General features: G+C 33.9%; 1 protein-coding gene across 1 annotated transcript in view; it reads left to right on the forward strand.

Moving 5' to 3' along the window:
- The first annotated feature begins 300 nt into the window (after window positions 1–300).
- The window catches only part of LOC136029004 (uncharacterized), an 80,672-nt gene continuing 54,598 nt past the window's right edge, over window positions 301–26,374 (forward strand). The window contains exons 1-4 of the mRNA XM_065707009.1: window positions 301–429; window positions 13,778–13,994; window positions 18,864–19,028; window positions 25,487–25,608. Of these exons, the coding sequence (XP_065563081.1) occupies window positions 13,808–13,994; window positions 18,864–19,028; window positions 25,487–25,608 (474 nt within the window). The 5' untranslated portion in view covers window positions 301–429; window positions 13,778–13,807. The remainder of the gene's footprint in view (window positions 430–13,777; window positions 13,995–18,863; window positions 19,029–25,486; window positions 25,609–26,374) is intronic.

The raw sequence follows: 26,374 nt of genomic DNA on the forward strand, positions 1-26,374 counted from the left end.
TAACAGAAATTATTGCGTATATGAGGAGGGCTGCTCCTCTTTAAATGCTAAAAAACTTTAGCGTAAAGCGTGAGGTGTTGAAGAGGAGCAGTCCGTGCGCACATATGTAATATATTCTGTTCGTTTTAAGTTTTAATGTTGCTCTTTACTTTCAGTTGAATTTTTATATTTCCTAAAGTAATGTGTCTAATCTTAATATATTTCTGACACTTTTCTGATGCATTCTTAAAAAGCAGTGTTTAAACCCAGCAACCCAAAATAAATTTTACAAATAAAATCGATTTATCGCCATCTGTTTTCACATATGTTAGCTTCAATTATTCCTTATATAGAAAGTAGAAAATAAATCAAGGGGATAAAAAAAAAAAAAAATCAAGAAGTTGTGAGAGTCAGCTAATTGTCCGTTCATCGTTGTGCATTTAAAACAAGGTAGTTCTACTGTAACTAAGTTGTAAAAGTGGCGCTTAAAACAGCCCTTTTTTTGATAATGTTGGCTAGTTCTGTCATGGCTGGAAAGACTCAAATAATTAGGCTAGACCTATCTATGTAGCCTATATTTTCACCTTTATTTAATGCTGAGTTTACCCTAGGAAATACAATAACTTGTAAATTTTTATGTAGTAGGGGTAATACTAATGGCTTAAATTCACAAAAATGGGAGCAGCAGGTAGGCTAGGCTTATTTTTTGAAATCAATGAGGGGCAACATCAAATATTTAGTGTTTCTAAAGGCAAAATATTTCTAAAAAAGGGTAAAATTCTAGTTTATTGACTTGGCTATCTTGGAAAGGGGTTAGGTTAGGAAAATGAAACTTTCAGGGATGGATCTAAAGGCTAAAATATATTATGGGAAGGTATTTTGAAGTAGGCTACCCACCTTCATTCCTTTTCCCTCTAGAGGGCCCTGAAATTTGCCTACATGACACATCTATACCTATTGAAATTTTGAAAAAAACAACATTTTAGGCCTACCTTAATTTTCAGTTACCTTTTGCTTTTTCTCTGCCTTTAGTTCTGAGAATGCAATTCCTGTTATTTGAGTAGAATTCTGAGCCATATAAATGTTTTTTCTTCTTCAAAATTTAGGAAATGTATTTGTATAACTTTAAAACCTTATAAATAGGATTGAGCAAAGTTGTGAAGCTGAAAACAATTTTGTTGTGCTTCATTCAAGCAGAAGATCTATTTTGCAAGGTTTTACTTTTATAACATACATATTTTTAAAGGTCATCAAAGGTCAGGACCCTCTAGAGGGAGAGGGAGTAGAGATAGGTACTTCAAAATATCTTCCTGTGACATAGGCTACTTTAGCCTTCAGACCCATCCCTGAAAGTTTCATTTTCCTAACTTTACCCCTTTCCACAATAGCCAAAAGTCAATAAACTAGAATTTTACCAAAAAAAGTAATGCTACTGAATTCCCTAGGATCTTTTATGTTCTTTGTAAGTATATACTCTTTCTAAGTATTTTATTTATTTCACCCCAAAGGGTAAGCACTCAGTGCTTGTTATAACAATAAACACAAAGGAAACATCACTAGCCAAAATAGGAAAAAAAAAAACAGAGAAAAAACATGACAAATAGCCAACTTTTACTTGAATGAGCAACCTCTAGGAAAATGTATACTGTGCTTAGTCAAATAGTGTACCTACAGTGCCTTAAATAACAACCAAGTTTCTGCACAAACAAATTCATCTGACAAAGGGTTCCATAAATGGTAATTGTTTAGTTTCATCACAAGCTGTCTAAAGTGGAAACTATGCTGCAAAGGAGGATAGTGCCCATACTATAGGACTTTGAAATGCTAATTCTAGAAGTGCATCCATTTCTGGTTAAACCTCCCTCCTCCATGGGGCAATCTAAAAATGTGTAAAGTGGGCAAGGTTTTGAAGCTGAGGAAAAAGTTAGGGTTGTGCAATATGAATGAGTTTATATTTTAAATACTAATTCCAGTCATCACTGGTAATTTCTCTATAGTAGGAAGTCAAAAGATAATTAAAAAACTCACACATCCATTAATGTCCATATCCAAGATGGCTCACTTTCACTTTTGAGTTTAAACTAGCCAGCTGTTTGTGAACAAAACAAATGTCCAATTTTGCTAACAGGTAACATTACCTATAGAGCAAAGCATATTAGTCCATGAGCCCCATGGGCAGCAGGGCAAGGTCTGCATTCCATATTTATGAAATAAATATAGAATACAGACCTCACCCCACTGCCCATGGGGCTCATGGACTAATATGCTTTGCTCTATAGGTAATGTTACTTGTAAGCAAGACCACTTTGAACATTCTTAGTTTTCCCCATGAAGGAGGAGGGTCAACCAGAAATGGATGTGCTTCAAGAAGTAGCATTTCTAAGTGCTTTAATATAGAAACTATGCTGCTTTGCAGCATAGTTTCCAGTTTAGACAGCTTGTGATGAAACTAAACAATTACCTCATAAAGGGATCCAACTAAAAAATTAAATGCTCCTAGGTAAATTTTATGTGCATACTAGTGTGCTGCCTGATGCCTTTAAAATTGAAATCTGAGTTTAGGTTTACTTTATCAACACCATAGATAATATGGTTATTATTAGACTGATAAGGTTAGATTGATTCCATTCAAAGCTTTGCAATTCTGGTGCCTCCATCCACCTCTGGTCTAGTAAATAATTAAGGTACAAGTTAACTTAGTTGCATGTCTTTGGACCTTTTCAACCAGTTATCCATGGATTGATGTCAACTTGTTTTTTATTCAAAAGTCAATGGATAGTAATTGTTTAGTTTCATCACAAGCAGTCAAAACTGGAAACTATGTTGCAAAGCAGCATAGTTTCCATACTATAGTACTTAGAAATGCTAATTGTAGAAGCACATCCATCTCTGGTTGACCCTCCTCCTCCATGAAGCAAACTAAAAATGTATAAAGTGCACAGGGTTTTGAAGCCAAGGGAAAAGTTAGGGTTGTACAATATGAATGAAATTATATTTTAAATACTAATTCCAGTTGTCACTGGTAATTTCTGTATAGTAGGAAGTCAAAAGATAATTAAAAAAATTATGCATCCATTAATGTGAATATCCAAAATTGTTCACTTTTGCTTTCAAGTTTAAACTAGTCAGCTGTTTGAACAAAACAAATGTCTGATTTTGCATATAGTAACATTGCATATAGAGCAAAGCAAATTATTCCATGAGCCCTGCAGGCAGTAGGGCAAGGTCTATATTCTGATTGGTTGAATTGTTAGTTGATGTTTATGACCTACGTTTTGCTGATTGGTTAAGTCTTGTTTTTTATCTTCATGATGTTTTATCACTGCAACCTTATTTTCACCAGAAATTGCAGGTAGTCAAGGGAAGAATATGTGGTGTTAAAAGTTTGAAGGCAGGATATTTTAGTTTTTTGGGGATTTTTTTTTATTACTGCATATAGCTAGATTCTGATGATTGCATATTGTTTTTATGTCATTACTCATTCATATTGTCCAATTCCAACATTTCCCCTGGCTTCAAAACCCTGTCCACTTTATGCATTTTTAGTCTTGTTGGAGGAGGATTTTAGAAAGCAAAAAAATGGACGTGCTTCTCTAATAATGACAAAGAAACAATATGCAATCATCAGAATCTTGTTGTATACAGTAATATTTATTTTAGACAGATTGTGATGAAACTAAACAATTACCCAATGCACTTGGTCTTGGGTCTTGGTTGAATTAAAAGCAAGTTGCCATCAATTCATAGCTAATTGAGAAAAAGCCAAGACATATAGTCTGAGTGAGAGGCACAGCTATTTCTAGGCTGTTTCTGTTGAACTAGTACTGTTTTTTTTTTGTTTTTTTACCTAATTCTCATCAACAGTCAGTTCATTGTACAATACAAAGTCATTCCAGTTTGAAAAAAAAGAGACAATAAAATCAGCAGTGTTTTGTATTAAAGCTAGGGTTACATCTGGCCCCATTTGGGGGTTAGACCACAGTTGTTACAATAGCAAACATTTTTTTCGAACAGTTTTTCAACAGGTAGTTCAGCACTGGTATCTTTTTGTTAGTATTGTCATTAGTTCAAAACAGGCCATGTACAACACTAGCCTATTATCCAATTATCCAGGCCTTAGAAATATAGATAGGACTTAAAAAAGATCTACCTAGGACACAATTTAGGCTTTCCGCATAAATCATAAATTACAAGATAAATCAAGGAGCTCTCCAAGGTAGTAAAATGCCTTTCATCTATAGTTTTACACCATAAGCTTTCAAAATTATGGGACCTTATAATCCTACCATAATTTTATATTGGCTTGCATAAAAATAAACGAAATAGTCTTAAAACTTAGACACTTTAACCAGGGAGCTGAAGAGAATCCACTGCTAATTTTCCCATTTAAAGCCCCAAAAAATTAAAATTTGACCTTATCCCAGACCTAAAAATATGTGTTGACTGAATATACTTTTTCTGAAGTTTTAAGAAAGCCCTAAAACCAAGTTTTTTTTGGTAAATTTGTTTGATGTTCAATTAATTTACCAGCTGAAAGGTGAAAATATTATTCAATTTGCCACTGAACACTTTGCAAATACAATAATTGTTACAATTTTAAATTCTATTATGAAACCTTAAAGGGTTCCAAAGCAATATTATGGCTTGTGATGACATCCTATTTGGCAAAATATGAAATAATCCAAACATATCAATGCTCTGTAGATATTTGACAGTCATCTATTTCAAATGGATTAGTATTTTTATGATAAGGCCTTTTATAGTTCTTGATTTAATGTTACTGTTTATATTTTCTTGCAAAAGAGCTATTTGTGATTTGGTGTACCTGTGCTTCAATCCTAATTATGAATCATTCACAATGTTAAAAAAGTTAATATATATATATATATATATATATATATATATATATATATATATATATATATATATATATATATATATATATATATATATATATATATATATATATATGTATACTGCTCGTCAGTAAAACTGCTCTGTGTGCCAACCAAGCTGAAGAATTCCTTAGATGACATGTTTTGCACCGCAATTGAATTATTTCTTTTCTACAAAGTACCCAAAACATTGGGGGAAGGGCGTCTATTCTCCCATGCGCGACGACCCTGCTACTACTACTACTAATAATAGCTCACTGCAGCACCATGTCACCTGAGACTAACATAGCTACCACGTTTTTGTACAGCTTACTGTCTATGATATGGTCATTCAGTTGGGTACCCAAACAATCTGTAGACAATTACTCTGTAAAACATCCAGCAAATACTCCTTCATTTTATGGAGTGTCCATGCTTCAGAAACATACTTGAACCCTATCATCACTATAGCTTCCAAGATTCTAATCTTGGTTAGCAGACTTATCTTCCTATTCTTGCAAATTTCTTCAACTGTGAAACAACACCCTGGACCTTAAGTATTCTACTCTTAACATCTTCACTGCTCTCACCATCTTTACTAATAATACTACCTATGTAAGTGAAGCTGTCCAGTTGATCTATCTACTCATTACACAGCATCACCCCTTCACTAATGACTTAGTCTTCTTAACGCTAAATTTCCAACCCATTCTTGCACCCATAACTTGCAGAACCTCTAAAAGCTCTTTCATTTTACCAACATTTTCATCTTGGTTCAAGTTCAATTTATTAATATAATACACATAACAAATAAAATACACTGGGTCACCATGGAGAGACAGAGCTCAATGCTCTGTCTTGGATGGTTAAGATGTTCTGTCTGTCAGAGCTTGGATGCTTAAATCATCAGCATAATATCAGTCTTGGATAGTTTTACTTTCCCAATTCAGCCCCCCCCCCTCCATTGCCTTCGCTGTGCTTGTTAAAATAGAGTCCATCAAAAGGATTCATATAAAAACGGATAGGGCGCAGCCATGCTTAAGTCCTGATTTAGTACAAAATCAGCTCCTAACCTCATTCCCTATTTTAACTGCAGTAATGTTATTTTCGTACACATTGCTAATTGTTTTAGTGTTTTTATCTGGTATAACATACAAGGATAGAACCTTTGCTAAAAATCTTTTATCAGCTAAATCAAACGCTAGCTGACAAACTAAAAACTGAGGACTAAAGGGATTTGATGATTCAGGCCCTTCTCAATTATCAATCTAAGAGTGAAAATTTGGTCAACACATCCTTTCCCATCCTAAAACCACACTGTTCTTCTATTAAAACTTTATACACAGCATCTCTAAGTCTAAACTTTCAATTTCTGTTCAACCAAGCCTTCTTTTAGCGTTTTAGGATTTTTGTTTCAATACAATCGCACCTCTGGGAAGCAAACAAATAAACATAAATCCATCATCAGCCTTCTAAGGACAAGAAAATCTTGTAATTTGTGAATACAGACTTGTTTTCAAACTATATCAACAAAGCATCTACATGCATCAGTCTCCACTTTATTCTCCCTTTTTGTCAAATAAAAGTACTGTTTTTTCTGTCCTGTCTTCTCGATAATTGGTTATTAAGGGCAAATAGTCCCCTTACCCCCTAACATTGCAATTCCTTAAGTTTACAGATGATACCTGATTGCAGTTTGAAGATCTAGGGGTCGACCATCTGGGGGGCAAAAGGGAGAGGAAAAATTAGGTATTTATAACTTACGAGTGGGTGATTGGATCATAATAAATTTTGATATTTAGAAGGACTTTGTGACTCAGAGCTCTTATTTTAAATCTTGACCGACATTAAGCCTCTTATTTTCCTTTTAAATCAATCTATTGATTCATAGAATTTTGTTAGAGCTCATACCATATGATCTCTTGGCTCTTAGCTCTTCTCGCCTCGTCACAAGTGCCATATGAGCTCTTAGCTCTTGTTCTTCTTTTTTTTTTTTTTTTTGTCGAACATGTCGAATGATCTTCCGAGTTTATCAAGTCGGAGAAGGAAAATATAGGGTTACTGCTTTTTCTTCTTTTTTTTGTCGAACGATCTTCCGAGTTCATCAATTCGGAGAAGAGAAATATAGGGTTAGTGCTTTTCTTTTTCTTTTTTTGTTGAACATGTCGAACGATATTCCGAATTCATCAAGTCAGGGAAGAAAAAATAGTGTTAGTGCTTTTTTTTCTCCTGTTTCTTGTCAAACACGTCGAACAAAATTCCGAGTTCATCAATTCGAAGAAGGAAAATATAGGGTTAGTATTTCTTATCTGTTTCTTCCTTAAAAGATCAAGAAATTCCGTGGTAGACCGAACTAGTCTACCGCAACAAAACAAAAAAAAAATCTAAAAAATTAAAAAATAAAACACGGGCTCTATGTTTGGCATACGCATATTACGCCTGTATAAAACTTTACGTAAAAAAATGGTAAAGCAGGAGAAAAAAGGATATCAGGGAATTTAAACCCCATAAAAATCTAAATTAGCTAGGCTGGAAAATATGGCTTATCTATGACCAGATTTGGAGGAAGTAATCTAACTGGAACAAAAATGCACATTTCAAACCAAATTCCGAGTTCATCCTGATGCAGAAAGAAAAATGTAGGTATAGTTCTTACTTCACTACTTCTTTTTTCTGCAGGATTGTGCAGCAATAAAGATTTTTTACCGCTTATTACCAAAAAAAATCAATAGGGCTCCAATGACTACCATGTATTAAAAAGACTACCATGAACTTAAACTTTTTTTTCAGCCTAGTTGTTGACTTTTTAGGGCAAATTTTAGATCAGGATTGTGCAGCAATAAAAATTTTTTACCGCTTATTACCAAAAAAAAATTAATAGGGCTCCAATGACTACCATGTATTAAAAAGACTACCATGAACTTGAACTTTTTTTCAGCCTAGTTGTTGACTTTTTAGATCAAATTTTAGATCAGGATTGTGCAGCAATAAAGATTTTTTACCGCTTATTACCAAAAAAATTAATAGGGCTCCAATGACTACCATGTATTAAAAAGACTACCATGAACTTAAACTTTTTTTTCGGCCTAGTTGTTGACTTTTTAGATCAAATTTTAGATCAGGATTGTGCAGCAATAAAGATTTTTTACCGCTTATTACCAAAAAAATTAATAGGGCTCCAATGACTACCATGTATTAAAAAGACTACCATGAACTTAAACTTTTTTTTCGGCCTAGTTGTTGACTTTTTCGATCAAATTTTAGATCAGGATTGTGCAGCAATAAAGATTTTTTTACCGCTTATTACCAAAAAAATTAATAGGGCTCCAATGACTACCATGTATTAAAAAGACTACCATGAACTTAAACTTTTTTTTTCGGCCTAGTTGTTGACTTTTTAGATCAAATTTTTGATCAGGATTGTGCAGCAATAAAGATTTTTTTACCGCTTATTACCAAAAAAATTAATAGGGCTCCAATGACTACCATGTATTAAAAAGACTACCATGAACTTAAACTTTTTTTCAGCCTAGTTGTTGACTTTTTAGATCAAATTTTAGATCAGGATTGTGCAGCAATAAAGATTTTTTACCGCTTATTACCAAAAAAATTAATAGGGCTCCAATGACTACCATGTATTAAAAAGACTACCATGAACTTAAACTTTTTTTCAGCCTAGTTGTTGACTTTTTAGATCAAATTTTAGATCAGGATTGTGCAGCAATAAAGATTTTTTACCGCTTATTACCAAAAAAATTAATAGGGCTCCAATGACTACCATGTATTAAAAAGACTACCATGAACTTAAACTTTTTTTCAGCCTAGTTGTTGACTTTTTAGATCAAATTTTAGATCAGGATTGTGCAGCAATAAAGATTTTTTACCGCTTATTACCAAAAAAATTAATAGGGCTCCAATGACTACCATGTATTAAAAAGACTACCATGAACTTAAACTTTTTTTTCGGCCTAGTTGTTGACTTTTTAGATCAAATTTTAGATCAGGATTGTGCAGCAATAAAGATTTTTTACCGCTTATTACCAAAAAAATTAATAGGGCTCCAATGACTACCATGTATTAAAAAGACTACCATGAACTTGAACTTTTTTTCAGCCTAGTTGTTGACTTTTTAGATCAAATTTTAGATCAGTATTGTGCAGCAATAAAGATTTTTTACCGCTTATTACCAAAAAAATTAATAGGGCTCCAGTGACTACCATGTATTAAAAAGACTACCATGAACTTAAACTTTTTTTCAGCCTAGTTGTTGACTTTTTAGATCAAATTTTAGATCAGGATTGTGCAGCAATAAAGATTTTTTACCGCTTATTACCAAAAAAGTTAATAGGGCTCCAGTGACTACCATGTATTAAAAAGACTACCATGAACTTAAACTTTTTTTCAGCCTAGTTGTTGACTTTTTAGATCAAATAGACAGGATATAAACGGCAAGTACAAAATGTCCTCATCGAGTCAGAGAACACCGGTTTTTGTTCTTTTACTTCATTTTTTTGTGCAGCATGGGTGTGCATAATAATTCCTTTTTTCATTATTTTTTAAGATATTGGTAAGTAGTAGAAGAAAAGATATCCAAAAAAGTTCCCCAAAGATTTTGGTATCTTACACTAGCTAAAAGCTGCAGTATGACCAAACTGGGAATAAAAAAAACAAAATGGGCTTGAAGAACCCAATTCGTAGTCTATCGAGTCGGAGAAGGGAAATATGTGGCTAGGGATTCCTCTGCTTCTATTTTTGTCCCTGCTGGATTGTGCAGCAATAAAATTTTTCGTACTTGTCGAATACACTTGTTAAATGGATTTTCGCCCTCATCAGACTGGAGAGAATCTCTTTTGGATTTATTCTTTGTCTTGTTCTTTTTTCGTGCACCATGGCTTACCAGTAATAACTGGTTTTTTGTTGGTGATTATAAAATAATAATACGTAGTTAAAAAAAGAAATTAGTGAATTCAGCCCCCCTTCCCCCAATGAAAAGAAGTAGGGCTGCACTGTGACCAGATTTGGTAGATGTCACATAACAAGAATAAAATGCACTTGTGAAACGTAATTCAAAGCTCATCAAATCGGATTAGGAACAAATAGAATAAGATTCTTCTTCTCCTATTTTTGCTTTTTGTGCAGTCATTACTGATGTGATATGCAGCAATAATGACTAGTTCATCATACCTGATTTAAGGTGATAGTGGGTGGTCGGATAAAAGTTATCCGACTAATTAACATAGATCTTGTTAATTATCGTTTGTTAGTTTTAAGGTTCATTGACGGGAAAGTGTCAACAACTGCACTTCGACCAGACTGCACTAGGAAGAGAACTTTAACCTATATATATATATATATATATATATATATATATATATATATATATATATATATATATATATATATATATATATATATCTGTCTCTTTTTTTTTTTTTTTTTTTTTTTTGTGTTTGTGCTGTAGCATTGGTGATTTCTCTTTTCATGATATATATATATATATATATATATATATATATATATATATATATATATATATATATATATATATATATATATATATATCTATATATATAAAAATAAGTTGTCTGTGTGTGGATCTGTGGATCAGGTGACGTCATGTTTCGGCTGACGTCATGAAATTAGTTGCCATCATTTTTGCTTTGAAGGTGAGGTCATTCAAGTTATATAAGACATATGTTCGCGTAGAATTCTATTAATGTTTAAGTTTACAATGACTGATGAAGATGCTCAAAGAGTCTATGCCAAAAAACTTGCTGCTGATAGAGAAAGTCAGAAAAGAAAGCGTGCCGAGGAATCAAAAGAACAGCAAGGAAACAGGCTTGAGGCTAAAGAACGCAAAACCGCGCAGTTAGATGAAGATCCACCTGGACAGCGAGAGTCAAAACATATTAAAACTGAAAATGATAGCGATGATGATTGGGTTTGGGATTTTGACTTGGAAAAGGTCATCAATGACTACCAGATTTTAGTTAAAAAAACAAAGGTTCGGCGATATGTATTTCATAGTGAAGCTGAAAAATAAAGAAGAAAAAGAAAACTGAAAAAAGAAAAAAGAGAAATTACAGACTGGGATACCGGGACACAAATGACGACCGGGACACAGGGAATATAAATGACGACCAGGACACAGGTATTTAAGAATATCGTTCAAAGACAAATTTTTAATTGTAAGAAGACCGTTGAAAGAGAAATTTCTAATTGTAAAATGACTGAAAAACCTACAATGGCAACGGTACCACCATCGAAGTAGATAACCAGTGGGTTTACGGCCAACCTACCATCTTCAAAGATACCACGATAGGAAGACTCTACACCGTTCACCCCAATCAACATGAATGCTTCTTTCTACGCCTGCTTTTGGTGAATGTACCCGGTCCGACATCCTTTGAGTATTTGAGAACTGTAAACGGTACTATACATGACACTTACCGTAGTGCATGCCAAGCTCTGAATTTATTGGAGAATGACCAACACTGGGATAACTGCATCAATGACGCGTGCGAAACGTCAACCCCAAGTCAAATTCGTACACTTGCTCTCCATCAGCTCCTACAGAGTTATGGGAAAAATATAAGTCAAAAATGTCCGAAGATATACTCCATCGAAAACAGTTAGAGACGTCAGAAATGACTTTTGATTTTACATCAGAAATTTATAACGACACTTTAGTTATTATAGAAGATTTGTGCGTACGTATGGCAAATAAACCTCTTCAGGATTTGGGAATGCCTTCACCTAACCGTATCGCTGCTGTTTCGACATGTGTAGAATTGGATCGTGAACAAAGTTACAGTACGGGTGATCTATTGTCGTATGTACAAAATAACATTTACAAGTTAACGTCGGAACAAAAAGACATTTATGATACGATAGACTCAATTTCAGGACGTATACAACTACCTGCTGATTTCTGTAGTTTAGTGACGTCCAAAAATGAATTGATTGAAAAAGTATTTCCGAATATTCTAAAAAATTATAAAAATAATAAATGGCTAAGTGAAAGAGCGATTCTCGCACCCAAAAATATAGACGTCCACGAAATCAACAATATTGTTTTGACCAAGATTCGAGACCAGGCAGTCCTTTGCAAGTCAGTCGACACAGTTTTGGAACCAAATGAAGCGGTTAATTATCCATCTGAATTTTTAAATTCCATATATCTTTCAGGGTTTCCACCACACGTGCTACAACTAAAAATAGGCGACCCACCAAAGCTTTGCAATGGCACGCGACTTGCCGTAAAAAAAACAATGGAAAGCCTAATAAAGGCGACAATCTTGACAGGGCATTTTGAGGGTAAGGCTGTTCTTATTCCTCGCATTCCCATGATTCCAACGGATCTGCCTTTTAAATTTAAAAGATTGCAATTCCCAATTCGATTAGCATTTGCAATCACCATTAACAAAGCTCAAGGTCAATCATTAGAAAAATGTGGTATAGATCTTAATACTGATTGTTTTTCCCATGGACAATTGTACGTTGCATGTTCGAGGGTCGGTAAACCTGACAATCTATTTATATGCAGCGACAATTGGACAGCGAAGAATGTTGTATATTCGCAAGTTTTACGCAGTTAATTTGTATTGTATCCATCTATCTATCTATCTATATAAAAACGAGTTGTGTGTATGCATGTTTGTTTGTTTGTAAAAAGAGCGTTTGCATATGACGTCATTATTAGTGCATACGGCTTTGTATATGCACAGACAATGGGAAAGCCAAGAATGTTGTATTTTCGCAATTTTTACGTAGTTTAACTCCTGCAGACGAAATGACTGCTTGCCTGAAAAATTCTAATTTATGGGCACACGTAAAAATATTAAAATTAACTACAAATATGCGTGTCCGATTGCAAAACGATGATTCTGGTCAAACATTTTCAGATCAATTGCTGGCAATTGGAAACGGAAAGCTTCCAGTAGTGGGAAAGCCAAAAATGTTGTATATTCGCAATTTTTACGTAGTTTGAAACACATATATGAATCTATCTATATTCACAGGTGGGACACAGGGACACAACTACAATGGCGCGTAACTAATATGGCGCGTAACGACTTACGCGCGCGGGGGGGCTTGGGGGGGCGCGAAGCGCCCCACCAACTAGGCGTTGGGGTGGCGCGAAGCGCCACCCCAACAGCTAGTATATATATATATATATATGATAACTGAAGTTATGCCACCGACTGCACACAGAGCAGTTTTACCGACAAGCAGTATATATATATATATATATATATATATATATATATATATATATATATATATATATATATATATATATATATATATATATATATATATATATATATATATATATATATATGATAACTGAAGTTATGCCACCAAAATTTCATAATCAGATTGAAGATGGTTATCCAGATTAGTTGATCAAAATTTCATTCTTTTTATAGCAGTGTCAACTGATAGCAGTTACATGCATTCCTCCTCCTCCATTTGAATACCCTAATTAATCCCATTTTGACAGACAAGTCCTTTTCTATTTCATGGTTGAACTGGATCTCCATGTAAAGTGAATTATTAGCTTTTTGACCTTGTATTTTCTCCTTTCTATATACTAAGTTAAAAAAAAATAATATGAATGGCAGGAAAAGGAGCTAGTTATTTATTACTTATTGCAAAAGCTACTTGAATGTTGAATTTCAGGAAATGTTTTCAGAATATTAAATGTACAGTGTTTTTTACGCCACAAAAAGCTTACATAACCAGAAAAAAGTGTTCTTGTTGGTACTGTAAACTGCAATCCTTTATATGACTTCTTTAATTTTTATTCTTCATTTTACTTTTTCTTATTTTTATTCTCTTCAAGGTTCTCGTTTTATTTATTAAATTGGAATTCTTTGTCAGTGTTGGAACATACATTTTACAAAACTTGGTAATTATAGGTATATTGCCAAGTATGAATTTCTCAAACAATGCCTGAAAAAATTGAAGATAACAGTTGGAAAAACTCAAGCCTAAGGCGAAGAAACAGTGATCCAGTATGTTATGTTACTACAGACGAAGATGCAGACGTTGGATTTATGAAGCTTTATGAAGACACTCTTCAAGATCTTTTGCAGAAAGTTCGAAAAGAGGATAAAACGACCAATGATTTGCAAGGTAGGCATTAATAGTTTGGCTGTTTCCAATCATCAGAATTACCACCATAAACCAATGGTAGTTGGGATTCTGATTGGTGAATCATTTTCATAACTCATAACTCAACTGTCACGGTTCAACGTAAAAAAAAAAAGAAAAAAAAAGTTATAAATGCTTGCTAGTATTTAAGACAAGTGCAAATTATTTTGCTCAAAGTGTAGGCAATGGGCAATTCACTAAGTCAGAAAACTGTTGAGCTAGCTGAATGAGATTTTAAGGGATAGATTTGTCGTCCAACTTCAGACTTGGAACATTTTTGGATGTTATTTCAAGCTTCTGTCTCCATCCCCTCTTTTTGGATTACTTACTTCTCATGTAAATTTCTTGTTCTAAATCCATAATCTTTTCTTCTAAATATTGTACAATGAATGAAATTGGTCTACTCAAGCAATTTCAACTAATATTAATTTTTTCTCTTGTTTTGTTGAGTTTTTGAGTTATAGCCCTTTTTTCAGTTATGTACCTCTTGAAGTTCGAAGAAATCTGTAATTTTCTTTTATTTTGATATGCTGTTAAATAATTTTCTTGAAAGTGCATTAAGTGAAAAAGGCTCATATCCCACAACGTCTAAACATCCGTAACAAAATAATTTTTTTCAATTTTGACCTGAAAGTTTAAGAGACTATCATGCATGACAAACATGACATTTTTGGTTTTTAACAAGTTTGGCAATCAAATAGGCTTTTTACTATCAAAGATTCTCACCAAAGGGTGCTTGTATTCTTCAAAACAATTCATAAAGTCAGGGACTTTTTCTCTTGGAAAATTTACGAGAAAGAGAGAAAAAAAAAATTCAGTTATGTTTCAATAGGCAGTTTCTGAAACTGTTCGCCTAGCACTATGCTCTTACCAGCACCTTTCTTCAATGCTTCAAACCAATTTAAAATCAGAAGCATGGCATTACATCTATGGATAATTGGGAAACTTTTTTTTTGAGTAGCCAAGGTATTATTTTGTGGTAATAGCATAAGTATCTTGCATAGGCATTATTATAATAAGTAGCCAAGTCATTATTTTGTGTTAATAGCATAAGTATCTTGCATAGGGCTTTTTATCTGTTTTTCATGACAATAATACAGATAAACCACGGTAGATAGATAAATATTTATTCAAATACAGTAAAAAAGAAAAAAAAATCTAAATACAAGCATACACATTACGTGAACAACACAACAAGATTCTATGGCCAGGAAGGCAGGGAGAGAACGAAAAAAAGACGCTGATAAAGAAAATGAGGAGCAGCTACCCTCAACTGACTACTTGCCGAAGACCAATACTGAACGAATTGCCATGTGCGATCAAGGTTGCAGCAATAGTTCCAATCCAATAAAAAGTGAACCACGGCACATAGTAACCAAAAGTTCAGAAATTGTTTTGAAAAAAACACTTTCTGGTCAGAAAAAGTATTGTCTGTTGCTGATTCAGTTTAGGCTCTATTATTCCGGTTAATCTTAATAGTAAAAGTTTATTGCAAAAAATATGAAAATTTTGGAAAAGAGCCTGAAACCTCTCGATAGTTATGTCAGATTAAAATGAAAAGTACACGATTAAAATCGTTATGATTGTAAACCCTACCAAGGAGGATGACAGCGCCAACCTTGAACAACAAAGAAAATCACTTTTTTACATGGATGATTGAACTAATGATTGTAGAGTGTTGGGAGAGGGCTCATTGGAACGAAAATTTTTGTATCTAGTGTCTAAGTAATAAAAGAGATCGTACCAGAGCAAAGGGATGTTTCCTGGTATCTTGTGCCACCAAACTTCGATTTTTTCCCAAAGAAAGTCAACATGCTAGAGAATAAAAATTTTAGGATAGCTAATCAATTTTTCATGGTCTAAAACCTTAAACAGGATGTTTTCTTCCCTCCATTCCCACTTCCCTTCATCTTGACAAACCATAGTAAAGTGGTGTTTTGTGCAAATTAACACTGATACATTTTTTTTTTGCTCAAGGAGGGTCAATTTATAGGGGAATTGAGCCAATCGATTTTTCATAGTCTAAAATCCTAAAAAAAAGGTTTTCAGCCCACGTCTGGAAAAAGGGCTCTAAAATGTGACGTCAATGCTGCAATAGGCTCCATTCTTATTCGTAAATCGTCAGCTGATAATGAAATGAATACTCCTTGATTACCACGCTTTTTGATAAATTGTCATCAGGTGATGATCGTTATGATTAACAAGAGATCATACCACAGAAAAGTGGTGATATTTGCCACTTTGTGCCACAAAATATCAAATTTGTCCATAGAGGATCATATGCCTAGACATGCAAATACGCAGATAGCCAATCGATTTGTCATGGTCTATTACCTCTAACCGGAGGTTTAAGGCCCCCTAGCATAAACAAAAGAGAGGAAAATCATTTTTTAATGTATGGTTAGCATGTGTCTCAGTATTATTGTCTAGATATTTTTTCTCTTTGGGCTAGCAGGCTACTGCAAGGTCACACAGAGGTATTTAATAATTCATTGTAAAGCTACTGCCTCTGTCTACATGGCTCTTATAGGTAAACCTTAATAACCCTATTTTAAAGAGCCATGTGTCACCTTCTGGAGTGGTAAGCCTGGAAGATATAATAGAGGTACCATAAATATCTCCATGGTTGGATATCCCTAACTGGGGCTTAAAATCTCTTTTTTTATATACTCTTCCTCACAGCCTCAATGTCATTTATTTATTTTCATTTTTGTGAAAATAATTGGATTTCTTATCTGCAAATTTTCAAACTTTTTTGTGATAAAATACCCCTTGGACTCTTTACTTATGTCGAAAACCCGTAAGTTTAAGGGAGGTAGGAAGTAAAGTCTATGTATAGTTGTATTCTAAATGTCGCATTTAAAAATGGAATATATTGACTTGCTTAGTTTCATTGCCTAAATTAAACAAGGATCTTTTTGTAAGTTTTATTGTGTATGTTATAAAAAAAGAACAAAAATTAATTTAAACAACAACAACAAAGTTTTATTACGGAAGTAAAGAGCTAAGTGGAAACGCGAAATCATAAAAATATTGCTTCGCAGATTGTGCAAGATGTATCTACAAAACTAGTTTTACTGAAAACACAATATCGACCAAAAAAAAAGGATGTTCTGCTAGGGTCAGAAATTTTCATGAGTAGCCTACACAAAGTAAAAATCTAACTTATAAGTCTCTCAATAGTCTTTTACTGAATCCAACTTTTTGTGTATAATTATAATTCTCTAAAAAGTAACAAGTTCAGTTTTCAGTACAGTTCTAGATTTTCAGAATTTTGCAAATATAGGAAAATATCAAAAGTCACTTTATCTGAGCAAATTTTGAGATATATTTGAACAATTGGCGAAGCAATAGTTTTTTTTTCGTTTCAGTTTCAGCTTTGGTCTTTACCTCTACAAGAATTATTATTTTTTTTTAAATTAACAATCAATAATAACATACAGTTGTAACTTGCCCCAGAAACATCAACCGTGCGGTAGCATCAACAATAAGTCAGTAAAGACATAAAAATGAGAAAAAAAATTCCTGAAATCAAAAACGCCTTTACAATTTTTCTGAATTCACCAAATGGGTGACATTTTTTTGCTGAATCAGAACAGAGGGTTTCAGGCAGCATGACAATCAGTCAGGGGATTGAAGTCAAATCTGAATGTGAAACTGAAGGGAATTTAAATGTTACAAGAAATACAAAGAGGGTATTTGCAATGGTCAAAGACAAGAAAAGGACTAGTTCTAAGGGCTAGAGGAGCATCACCATGTACTTGAGGAAAAATGAAAGACATTTATAAAAGATTTTGAAGCGATTTCATATCAAACAACGGGTTATTGGTTAGGACTATTTACTTCAAGGATAATGTTATTCGCTTTATCATATACATTAGGAAGCGGTAACAGAAGGGAAGCAGACGTCAATATCCACATAGCAGGGCAATAAGAAGCAATGTAACAAAAATTTTGAAATAAATTGGTATAGTTAACGACCATTATATTCAACAGTTTATGGTAAAGAACTGTAAGTAAGGAGTGATTCAGCCCAATACTAGCCGAAACCCTATAAAACGGAATTTTAATAAAAACAGATACTTCAAAAGAATTTTTCTTTTTATGTTGATTCCAAATATATAAAATTCTTTAAGTTTGTTTAGTGTTACCAATCAAAAGTTCAAAAATTTCAAGATGGCCATTTGAATCAACATAGTTGAAAGGTCCAATTATTATACTTTAGGTGATGGCATGGCCCTTAGTAAGTCCCTGGGGTAAGGGGTGTAAGTTCTGCAATTTGCCCGTATTTTTCGAATGTATTTGCTATTGGGAAATAATACGAGAAATTTGCGGGGTAATTTTCTAGTAGGAGGGGAGGGAGGAGGGAAGAATTGTCCACAGACAAATTCTTTTGGAGAGGAAAGTTTTCGGGGGCATTTTTCGAGTAGAAATGTTACACGGGGGGGGGGGGGTATTTCCTGGCATGATTTGAAAAAAAAACTTCAGAAATTAAATATAGAAAAACAAGCTTTTTCAACTGAAAGTAGGAACAACATCAAAACTTAAAACAAGCAGAAATTATTCTGTATATGAAGTGGGACTAGCCAAACACAAGGGCTGTTGAATGAAAAGTATTTTTACAGAACTTTAAGCGTAAAGAGCGAGGGCTGAGGAAAGGGCAGTCCCCATCGTATACAGAATGATTGTTTTTCGTTTAAGTTTTAATGTTGCCCCTCAGTTTCAGTTGAAATTTTTATTTTATATTTAATTTAATTAGATGCCTACATAGTCTAATGTTCGACATTATTTTTAACTTTGCTGACATTTATATGAATTTGTCCCTTTTCTACAAGATATTTTGTTTTTCAGGCTTTCTAAATCACCAGCAAAATTATGTTGACAAGCTCTTGAAAGAAATAAAACATCTGAAAGAAGAAAAACAGAAAATGTCGTTTGAATTGTTTGCTGCCAAAATGGAGGTCGAAATTCTGAAGAAGCAACAGTTGTGCATCTATGAACCTGGGTACATAACAGGTATGTGCTCATTTCAGCCACGAAGTTTCTTTCTTATAAGTTTTGAATTTGTATTAATAAAAAGAATTGTATTTGTATGATATACCTCCTGCCAATCAAGAAGTGAGGTTAGGTTAATCCTAATAAAATGTACCTAAGTATGATAAAAATATAATACTTTAGAAACAAATTTGGGCTATATATTTGTACAGCGGGTTGAAGTACAGCAGGTCTGCATGCAAAATGTGTTAGCTACAAATATTCTGATACTATGAAGTAAGAATTGTTTTCTGACTTCACAAAAATATATTTTCCATCTATTCTCTCGCTTATCTTTGTATTGTCTCACACTAGGGTGAAAGAAACTGGTTTAAAGTGGTTTACAACGAACAACTTGAGCGGTAGAGAGTATATCATACAAGTACCAAAAGAATGTTGGACCAAATTTTTCAAGAAAATGTTTGCAACCATTCAGCCTTGTGCAGAGAATGTAGAAAACGGAAGAAATCCTGATCTTTGACACTTTCTGATGTAGAAACGAAATAATAACAAAGGTACCATAATCACTTTAGCAATAGCGTCTACAGTTAAATATAACCGATTTAATTAAAAATTTTAATTATGTGACTGCTGATGTTGTGTTATCTTTCAGTCTGTGGCTTAATGGAAATGAAAGATATATTTTTTTTTTAAAGCTGCTAGTTATTGAAAACGTTTTATATTTTCTTTTCTTCTAATTATGTTTTAATTTGCATTCTAATTATTCTCTCATTTCATTCTATATCCTAATAATACTCTATATTCTAATTGTTTTCTATTTGAAACTATATTCTAATTCCTTCTAACCATGGACCGTCATCTTATAATAGTTGTTGTATATGTTGTCTGTCGGCTTTTTCATTATGACCTCGCCAAAGGTGGTTCTCTGCTACTAATGAATGGGAATTCTTCCCTTATTGATAGATACTTCAGTAAGGGAGGAATATATATTTTGACTTGCCTCAGTTCATTGAAGTAAGAAAGTCATGAACTATATATAAGTAAATTAGTTCAAAATCGCATTGTGCTGGTCAATTAATTTAGCACAGTAGGTTTTGTGTGCCCTCTCCTGTTGCTTTAAGTATTGGTTTAAAGAGGAATAGCGGAAAATTCATGAGGTCCTTTTAAATAAAAAAATGTTTTAGTATCTTTAAAAAGTTGTTCAAGTGTTATTATATCTAGGAAAAGAGCAACCGGTCTTGGCTTTGTGATGGTGAAGATCCCGATTAAAGAGTGTGAGAAACTGATAAGGCAGGAAACTAGGTTTTATCAAAAGGAAGAAAAAACAATCAACGCCATCTAATATTGCCTTACTCATTTTTGGATTTGTTTTATAGTATAGTATAAATATACAGTGTAGTATAAAAATCTGACACAAAAACCCTCGCTAGGCCATAGCCACAAAAGAAGAAGAAGAAAAAAAATAAAGCACAAAACAATTAATAGAGTCAATTAAATAAATGAACAAAACGATTAAAACAAGAAAAAATACCATTCAAAAAAACTAATACTAACGAAATTATTATATAATATCCTCATGGCGGGCCAAGCCCATATGAATAAACCGTGCCGGAATCCTAATATTAATGAAAAAACCATTTTCCAACAATTTTTCCACCACAGTTATTCCCCCTTATCCACTCCAAAAACTTCTCGCAAATCCCTTAACCCTTTACACTTTCTCAGAAAATGTAATAAATTTTCCTCCCAAGTCTCTACATATCAGACAACTGTAAGAACCACTTTTTGTCCTTACTCTTCCCAAATATCATCTTCTTTTCCCAAGTGGCATAAAATTAACTCTATCAGAAATTGCCCATTTAATATCATCCCTAGACAGCCCAGTTCTAAAACAACCCCCTTCTCATGTCTCTTTTACCCTAGAATATAAACGAAGATATTCAAACACACTTCTGAATTTCCTGATCAATTTAAGTTGAATGTACCTGTTTAGACACCTCTCCTGCTTCCCTATCTCTGCCATAGCCACAACTTCATTCACCAGAAATTCTACACGAATCTAAAATTGCCTTAATCTGCCCTGTTCGCGAACATCTTCTCCCGTCTAGCTGAGACTCTGCCAATGCTTCTCTCACTAACCTATGCTTCTCCATACTTACCTCTCTTTCCCAATAGTTCACCATTTTTACTAGCATCGTACTTTTTAAAGACAAGATTCACAAATCACCTGTAATAAATAAGCTTTTAAACTTCTCATTTCAACATAACATCCTTTTATATTACTTTAATTGTAATTTTTTTAATCTAGCACTCCCTATCAAAACCTCAAATTTATGCTTCATACTCCATTACCGACCTAATCTTAGACTGTAACACCCACTTCTGTAACTTAACATCTCCAAGACCTACTGATCTGAAACAACGACTTGGAACCATTCCTGTTACCCTATTCCCCTTGTGTTCAACCAATTCTATATGCTTACACCACGTACCGTCCTTTGTTAACCTACACCCTAAGTTATAAACTCATCAACTACAGGTAAATCTTATCCCTCTTTCTTCCCCTTCCCACTTTTTCTCAAAACCGCTGATTTACTAACATTAAATACGAGCTTTTTCCACTGTAGATACACCTCTTAAATATTCAAAAGCATCTGTAAGCTTTTCACTGAGTCAGCCAACAGAATACTGTTATCAGCAAGCAGTAGAACAAAGAGCCGCATCAAGTTGAGATGTACCTGTGGAGTTTACTTTTGCTCAAGCTTTTTCTCTGTATCATTCAAATAGAGTGGTGAAACCGGGCAAACCTTGCTTCACTCCAAGTCTACTTACAGAAATTATAGAGAAAGATTTCTCAACCCTTACTGAAACCTTAACTACATAATAAATATTAACCAGTATTTCTACAAAACGTACCGGTAGGCCTAAACCGAATAAAATCTCTGTTAATAAATCCCCTCTAAAATCATCAAACGCGCCCCTAAGATCTAGAAACGCAGACCATAATCTGCCATTATTCCTCCTAGTAAATTTTTTAACTAATATAAAAATCTTATGTACCTCAGAGTAAATCTTTCAAAAACCAGCCTGTATTTCACTTGATTTTCTCCCATTTTCCAGCTAAACATCTAATTTACTTTGTCGAGTGTTCCAAAAACACTTACACCTACTGTTCCCCAAGTAAATACTTTTATAGCTTTGAGGACTCATCATGTATTTTTAGAAAGATAAACTACGATTTAGGTTGACCATGGCGAAAGCCTCTGAGACTTGGAAAAATATTAGAAAATTTTGTATAAGTAAAGGGTCCAAATCCAGAGGCGATTGGGAATACCATCTGTTTCAAATATAGAAGATTACTTCAGATTATTCAACTCCGCCAAGTTTTCTCCTCTGGAATAATTTACAACGTTGAGATCATTCTGGTTAGGTGGTGATTGAAGGGTCTCGCACACATTTAAATATGCGCTTAATTTCTGTTGTGGAATCCTCACTCCAAATTAACCTTTCTTTTTCTTTATTTTCTAAATATTCTCGCCAACTTTACACTCGTGTTGTTATTTATGCTGGCTTCTAGTTTCCTAAATTTTTCTTGAGATGCTGCTAAAATTCCAGATTATTGCCGGAACAGAAAGCTTTTCCTAGTAGATCTGCTGTCAGCTCTTCAAAGACTGTCTTCTTCATTTTAATCAATCTTGGAGCCTTTCCGCTGCAAACTGAAGTCGCTTTCTCTGAGAAATCCAATCCTCGTCGAAAAAAATTACAAACTATTTATCTCTCCGTCTTTTGGCTATTTTCTGACATTCAACATACATAATTCTATCGATCCTCTCTAGGGAATCTTCTTTTTTTTTTCCTTTCTTTGCTATTGCAAAGAAACAGGTTGCTACCTGTTGCTGCTGTGAAATCTGATGAAATGTTCTTTTAATGTGTTCTCTCCTTCCTTTTCTAAATTCAACTCCTTTTTTACACCTCATTCTGTACCATGAGATCAACAATCCTTTTATGGGTCTTTTCTCCAGAATCACCATGATTCCTTCTAAATAACCTTCATGAATGAAGCCCCAATGGCACGTAAGCAGATCTGGCCACCAATCAAGCCTCAAAAATCCCTACTAAAGGGTAAAAGAGACATCTACTAAAATATAATCAATAGCACTTGGAGGTGTCTCTGAAAAACACGCAAAACACCCCACAAACTCATGCTTGACACAGGGAAACTGTGTTAAGAGTAAATTCTTTTTAATGTCTTAAAACTTTCGTATGTTGAAAAAAATCCCACTACCTCAAGATGTATTGTTTGGCATAATTATTCATAAATTAATTTGTGTTAATAAGGGCATAGATTGCTTTTACTTCCGAGATTTTGATCAGGAATTGACCGTAAATAGTCAAAGAGTGAAAGAGGTTTTTCTGACGGATTTTGCTTAAAATTTTGCTGACGATTATCAGACAGTAGGAACTTCTGTGTTGTTGAACCTTTCCTTGTCGCATAGTCTGCGATGTTTTTATGCTGTTCGGTATTCAGTGAAAATACTAGATGGCGTTAGAATTTTAATAACAATTTCAAATAATGTTTGCATTCTTAAAAAAAATCGATAATGTTTACCTTGATTTTTGTCCATTAGCGAAATAAAACTCATTTTGTTTTCCGGTTTTGCTTCCAGCAAATATTTCCATACTCTGATTCTTCTATTTATTTTCGAGCTCTGAAAATACGAATTCACGTTAAACTCTCAGCTGGTTGAAGCTAATGTTCACACAAAAAAGCACTATTTTCTCAAAATTATGCTTAAAGGAATAGTGTCAAATTACTACCTTTGCAAGATGTACTGTCAAGTCGCTGTTTTTCTAAAAATAGTACAGGTGTGCCGCAGGTTGGAACAACAAAGGAGATACCGGATATGAAACATTCTCATTTCATTGTTCGCCACGGTTATGTTTATGGTCATCTTTATTAATATCTGGAGATAGAGTGACATGTGACGCGGTTGTTGTTTTTTTAATTTAAATATTTTCTGGCATTTCCTTGTGCGATTCCTTTTCAAACAGTCATATGGCTAAAAGTTCAATAATGTTAAGCTACTGAATTTTGGCAACCAGTTCGCCTCACTAAGCTTTTAAATTGAATTTTAAGGAAATTTAAATTGGAGAATGTAGTTTTTTAAAGTTTAATTCAATTTTGTCAGTTCAGTTTTTTTCAAAGTCTTAGATATACAGTTTTAAAATGATTGGCTGTACAGGGCATATTGCTCTTTATCGGAACATAAATATAACTAACAACAAATAAGGAATAAAAAGACAACCACACTAATACAAATTTACAGTTTCATTTGATTGAATGACAATTTTTTGTATGAAACATTCTGCTTATGATTGTAGCAACGATTCCAATGTAAAAAAAAAAAAAAAAACTGTCAGGGAAGGAGAATCCGACACTACCTAGATGAAAAGAGAGAGAGATAGTGTATTAATCGTATTTTTTTTGACAAACCCTAGCACTGTAAAGACAATGGAATATAGCAGAACTGAAAAGAGCGTATAATTAAAATAAATTGTGGCTTATAAGTAACTTCATGTTACCAACAAAACTATAGTACTACGACTACTAACAACTCACTGAAGCACCAAGGCGCCTAAGGTCAACACAGCTGCGCACGCTCTTCCTCCATCCCAATATATTCAAAGCTTCCTTATTTAGTCCCTTCCAAGGGACTAAATAATGGAAGGGATTGGAAGTCTCTTCCAATCTTTCCTTACAACATCATCCCACCTTGTTTGGGGATGACCTGCTTTTTGTTTGGCCCCGGACGGCTGGCGGACTAGGACAGTCTTGGGCAATCTGTCATTCTTCATCCCCAGAATAAGCTCTAGCCATCTCAAACCTTTCTCTCATTATAGCCCTAGAAAGCGGGCTCGAACCATACTTTTAGTACTGCTTACTGTTTGGGTCAGTCAGTTTACCCAAAGCAATTTGTAGGCAATTTTTCTGGAAAACATCTGGGCAATCCTCCTCCGTTTTTTGGAGCACCCATTCTCAGTACTATACTTGATCATTGTAGCTTCCAATATTCTAATCTTGGTTCGTAGACTTATCTTCCTATTCTTCCAAACTTTTTTCGACTTTGAAAAACCCTGGGCTTTGGCTATTCTACTTTGTTCCATGCAGCCACTCTCTTTACTAATAATACTATCTAGGTAGGTGAAGCTGTCCACTTGATTGATCTTCTCGTTACCCAACATCATCTTTTCCTCTTCACTTATTCCTCTTCTTAGCGACTTAGTCTTCTTATTCTTAAATCATGAGCATAATCTAAGTCCAGAAGAGCTTTTAATGAAGTATGGGACTGTAAAATTTAGCAGACGCACCAATTCCAAAAATTTGCTGCTGATCTTTCCCTTTAACCTTGTGAGCCATTTTTCTGTCAAAATACTAAATGATTTTATAGTATTCTGTTTTTATCTTGTACTATTTTTAGGGTTAGTTCAGGAACTGCAAAAGGCTAGTTCTGAAAGAGCGGACATTCTTAGCAGCTACTGTGACAAGGTCCAATCCCTTGCTTACCAGAAAAGTCAGCCATTTGTGCCTTATAATAACCAAGTAAGTGATCTTATCAATAGCTAGAACTATATTTTTCCAAAATTATTAATATAATTTTTTATTCATATGTTAGCGGATAAATTGCAGCAGTTGTTGCAGTTTCTGCAAGTCTGAAACTGCACAAGTCTGAATTCTTCACAAAATCTGATTTCCTTTAAGAGTAGGAGCTACCTGAACGTATTTGACCCATGTTTTAGTTTATTGTTCTCAGGCTTAATACGATTGCTAACTTTTAATAGAACTGAAGTAACTTTAAGTAAATTAACACTTTGGAAGCCTATATCTGGAAAGCTACTTCTCTTAGTTTAATACTGAACACTGTGGGGGTACCTTAAAATGTTTTTTTTTATGATTATGAGTTTTGAGCTTGTGCTTGAAGATTTAATGAAGTGCAAAGATGGAAAATAAAAGCAAACATCTAAAAAGCTGCTAATCCGTAAATAAATAAAAAATAATTATAATAACCGTTAGATCAGATTTTGAAATTCAGATGTAACTTTTTCTATCTCTCCTTAGCAAGTCCTTAGCAGGGGAAACTAGCATTGGTTTGGCGCAAATGCCAACACTTAATTTTGTGAATTGATGATTCGTGAATCTTAAATTCATTTAGTTACGAGTGAGGGGAGGAGAGTTTGAAGGTAAAAATTGCACCTCAAGTGAGAGGCTGATTTTCAGTTTGTAACAGCTCCATATAGTTAGTAAGGAAGTAATTTATTGATGCCCACTCATACAACATGAAAAAGTGGATTAAAAAAAAAATAATAAT

This window comes from Artemia franciscana, chromosome 7 (genome assembly GCF_032884065.1).
Source record: "Artemia franciscana chromosome 7, ASM3288406v1, whole genome shotgun sequence".
NCBI lineage: Eukaryota > Metazoa > Arthropoda > Branchiopoda > Anostraca > Artemiidae > Artemia > Artemia franciscana.